Genomic DNA, 4,237 nt, shown 5'->3' with positions numbered 1-4,237 from the left:
GACTGATGCAAAGTGGAAAAGTGTTCTGTGGTCTGACGAGTCCACATTTCAAATTGTTTTTGGAAACTGTGGACGTTGTGTCCTGTGGAACAAAGAGGAAGTGCAGTGATCCTCAAACTGAGGTACGCCTAAGGATCACTTGATGAAAGTACAGTGTTTTATTTTCCTATATAAAATGCTATATTAAATGTTACTGTTCAAACTGTGTGTAATGTTAGTGTATAAATATACCCTTTAAATAAAACCTCTGCCTTGTTTTTAATGAGTACTTAGGCCTACTACACGACTGTGTTTTAATGTTGGTCATTATGGTGTTTTCTGAGGTGGCACTTGGTGAAAAACGTTTTGAGAAGCACTGATCCAGTGTTTTCAAATGTACCAAACAGGACAAAAAACTTAGTGAAATCTTGTAACCTTTATTAGAACATTATTTCAGTTGTTTTACAGTCAGATTTATTCTCAAATTGTAGCTCAGTGAAAGCAAAACATTGTTAAAAACAGTTTTTTTTATCTTCAATGGAAGTATAAAGCGAACAGTGGACACAAACAAATGAGACAATTGTTGATGCCAGTGCAGTTTTTGGAAAAATATTTTCAAACCCGTCATTCAAAATTGTACATTTTCTTAAGTGGGACACAAGTAACAGAAACGTGACCCCCCTTCTACACACTGATGAACGTAAACTCTGCATAGATTGTTAAAGAGTCGTTTAAAACGAGTCCACGTGCACTCTGTAAGATAATCTCTCGTGATTTTCACAGGCTAAAACCATGTTGCCGTCTTTTTTTCCTTCTTTTTTTTAAAAGAAACCCCACGGGGCGTGCGTCACTAAGACGACAATTTCCGACAAGCGGCCATCGAAACAGATGGCGGACTGCAGGCGCGTCGTCACAGAGAGCAAAGCTGGGGTGTATAAAACAACGGAACGTGTGGCGACGACGTCTCGGCTCGACTTCAGAACGAAAGCCGTCAATAAATAGTTCGCCTGACCACTTGTCTGTCATCGTCTCGGCAAGGTTCCAGTAACTTCTCTGCAAGTCATGTGCTGCCACGGTGCTCTACTCAATCACTTCATAGGGCAAACACAAATATACATACATACATACACACGCATACATGCACACACATACATACATACACACACATGCATGCATGCATGCATACATACATACATACATACATACATACATACATACATACATACATACATACATACATATATATGTATACATACACACATGCATGCATGCATACACACATGCATCATGCATTCATACATACATGCATCATGCATACATACATACATACATCTACACGCAGTGAAGGATTTAGACCAGCTTCTTGGCCTCGAAGAAGCTCTTGAGGTGTTTCATCTGCCAGATGCCGATGGCCACCAGGATGAGGGTCTGGACGATGGACCACCAGAGGACGCGCTGGTTGGTGCTCTCACTGGTCTGACGGAAGCGCTCCTCCCGGTACTAAAGGAGAAAAGACAGCAGTGTTGATTATTTCTTGACTTGAATAAAAGGGGAACTGCACTTTTTGGGTCCATTTGTAAATGGACCCTAGACAAGTCTAAGTCTAAGTCTAAGAACCCACGCAGTCACGGGGAGAACATGCAAACTCCACACAGAATGATCCCGAGCCCAGGATTGAACTCAGGACCTACGCATTGTGAGGCACATGCAGTAACTCGTTCCACTGTGCTGCCCTTATGCCTAATTTTCTACCACTTGTCCTTAATAATGTAGACAAAATAATAGGTAGATAAATGACACAATATGTTACTGCATATGTCAGCAGACTAATTAGGAACCTTTGTTTGTTTACTTACTACCAAAAGTATATATATATATATATATATATATATATATATATATATATATATATATATATATATATATGTATACACCCACACACATATATATATATATATATATATATATACACACATATATATATAGATACATACATATATATATATAAATATATATATATACTGTATATGTATGTATACACATATATATTTATACATACATATATATATATATACATATATATACACATATATACACACATATATATACATACATATATATATATATATACATATCTATATATATATATATATATATATATATATATATATATACATATACATACATATATATATATATATATATATATATATATATATATATATATATATATATATATATATATATATATGTTAAGTAAAAGTTAAAGTACCAATGATTGTCTCACTCACACACTAGGTGTGGTGAAATTTGTCCTCTGCATTTGACCCATCCCCTTGATCACCCCCTGGGAGGTGAGGGGAGCAGCGGTGCCGCGCCCGGGAATAATTTTTGGTGATTTAAGCCCCAATTCCAACCCTTGAAGCTGAGTGCCAAGCAGGGATATATATATATATATATATATATATATATATATATATATATATATATATATATATATATATAAACCGCTCGTGCTTTGAAAATTTCTAGCGCCAACACTGTATAATGTTGCACTATCCCGCCGAGACCCCCGTGACACATCAGAATGGTACAATCCGCTTACTCTCTGGTAGTTCTGCTCCTTCTGGATCTGGTCCACTTGCTCCACCAGCTGTCTCACTCTCAGCTGCAGCTCCGTCAGTTTGTCTTTGGCGGCGATCTCGGCGTAGTTGTTGGCGTGCTCGCCTACCTGGATGTCCAGGTGAACCCTCTGCAGCGCGGCGCCAGGAAAACACTCTCATCAGGATGTTGCGGCGGCATTCAAGTGTGTAAGAGGAAAAAAACATCGGGCGCGGCCCTCACCAGCATGCCTCCAGCAAAGAGGGAGAACTTGGAAGAGTTGGAGTGAAGGCAGATCTGATGTTCTCCGGGAGTGTGAGACGTGAAGGTGAACCTTCCCTCGGAGCCGTACTGTCGAGACAGAATCACCTGCAGCCAGCACAGATGTTAGTCAATCCTGCACCTTTAATGTCTTGATGATAACTGATGTACCTTCTCGTCAGGGTCTTTGACCTCCACAAACATGCCCAGACCCTGCGTAGCCGGGAGATATTCCTCTTTCTGTTTGTCGTACAGCTGAGTCCGATAGTTTCCTGTGAAACAAAACACAAATCCTGCTATATTTCCTAGTTGGCCATTTTATTGCAGCCACAAACACTGGAATAAAGTGCCACCATGTGAATAAGTCATATATGACGCTATAATTAACTATTGCAAAAAACTAGGGCTGCAACTAACAACTAATTTGATAATCGATTACTCAGTCGATTATTACTTCGATTAATCGATTAATAATCGGAAAAAAGAGACAAACTACATTTCTATCCTTTCCAGTATTTTATTGGGGAAAAAACAGCATACTGGCACCATACTTATTTTGATTATTGTTACTCAGCTGTTTGTAAATGTTGCAGTTTATAAATAAAGGTTTATAAAAATAAAATAATTTAAAAAATAAATAAAAAAAGTAGCCTCTGCGCATGCACATAGCATAGATCCAACGAATCGTTTACTAAATTAATCGCCAACTATTTTTATAATCGATTTTAATCCATTAGTTGTTGCAGCCCTACAAAGAACCAAATAGAAACACGGTAAAGTAATGCTTAATTTAGCCTAATACAATAAATAAGACGTATCCACATTTGCTGCAACTTTGATATAAATTATTAGCTTCAGTGTTGCCATGTTAGCTAAAAGTTGGTCAGCTAGCCGTTAGCGTTAGCAAGACAGCTTGCTTCGTTACCGATGATCATCGTCTCATCTGGGATTTCTTCTATGAAACATTTCTTTTCCGTCTCCCCGATGTGGAAGTACAAGGCGGAGACGAGGCCGTAGAAGACGTTGAAAAGTAAAAACGACAACAGAGCAGAATACATTCTGACAGCCGCCATCTTACTGCCAGGCGAGAGCGCTACTGCGCCTGCGCGGACGCAGCAGCGCCACGTAACCCCACGGACTGACACTGGCCAATCAGCGAAGCGCAAGATAATGCATCGATTTTAAAACTGCCTATATTTTCATCTAATACCAATAAAGTGATTGAATAGAGTGTAAAAAAAAAAACGTAACAAAAAGTACTTATTTGTAAAGACAAAAAACTGACTAGTTTATTTAAATTTCCTTTTTTTTTTTTTTTTTTTTAAATTGAAAAACAAAACGTCTTGGGTTTTGAAGAGCAATAACAACGCCTAAAACAGGTTGATTTTAATTTAAT

General features: G+C 38.1%; 1 protein-coding gene across 1 annotated transcript; it reads right to left on the bottom strand.

Annotated features, from left to right (window-relative positions):
• Positions 1–400: 400 nt before the first annotated feature.
• On the bottom strand, positions 401–3,931 carry tmed9 (transmembrane p24 trafficking protein 9). The gene is made up of 5 exons (XM_061976826.2): positions 3,767–3,931; positions 3,013–3,113; positions 2,824–2,949; positions 2,585–2,731; positions 401–1,479 (listed from the first exon to the last, which is right to left on the bottom strand). Exons 1-5 carry the CDS (start codon positions 3,912–3,914, stop codon positions 1,330–1,332), a joined length of 672 nt encoding a protein of 223 aa, XP_061832810.1. The 5' UTR covers positions 3,915–3,931; the 3' UTR covers positions 401–1,329.
• Between the last annotated feature and the right edge of the window lie 306 nt (positions 3,932–4,237).

The sequence above is a fragment of the Nerophis lumbriciformis genome, linkage group LG16 (genome assembly GCF_033978685.3).
Source record: "Nerophis lumbriciformis linkage group LG16, RoL_Nlum_v2.1, whole genome shotgun sequence".
NCBI classification, from domain to species: domain Eukaryota; kingdom Metazoa; phylum Chordata; class Actinopteri; order Syngnathiformes; family Syngnathidae; genus Nerophis; species Nerophis lumbriciformis.
The sequence above is the reverse complement of the archived record's forward strand: the minus strand, read 5'-3'. Positions and strand labels throughout refer to the sequence as shown.

Coding starts and splice junctions, on each gene's coding strand:
- tmed9 (XM_061976826.2), bottom strand. CDS start 3,914: ATGGCGGCTGTCAGAATGTATTCTGCTCTGTTGTCGTTTTTACTTTTC. Junction 3,114..3,766: donor AGATGAGACGATGATCATCG/GTAACGAAGCAA, acceptor TTTGTTTCACAG/GAAACTATCGGACTCAGCTG. Junction 2,732..2,823: donor TCTTTGCTGGAGGCATGCTG/GTGAGGGCCGCG, acceptor GCCGCGCTGCAG/AGGGTTCACCTGGACATCCA.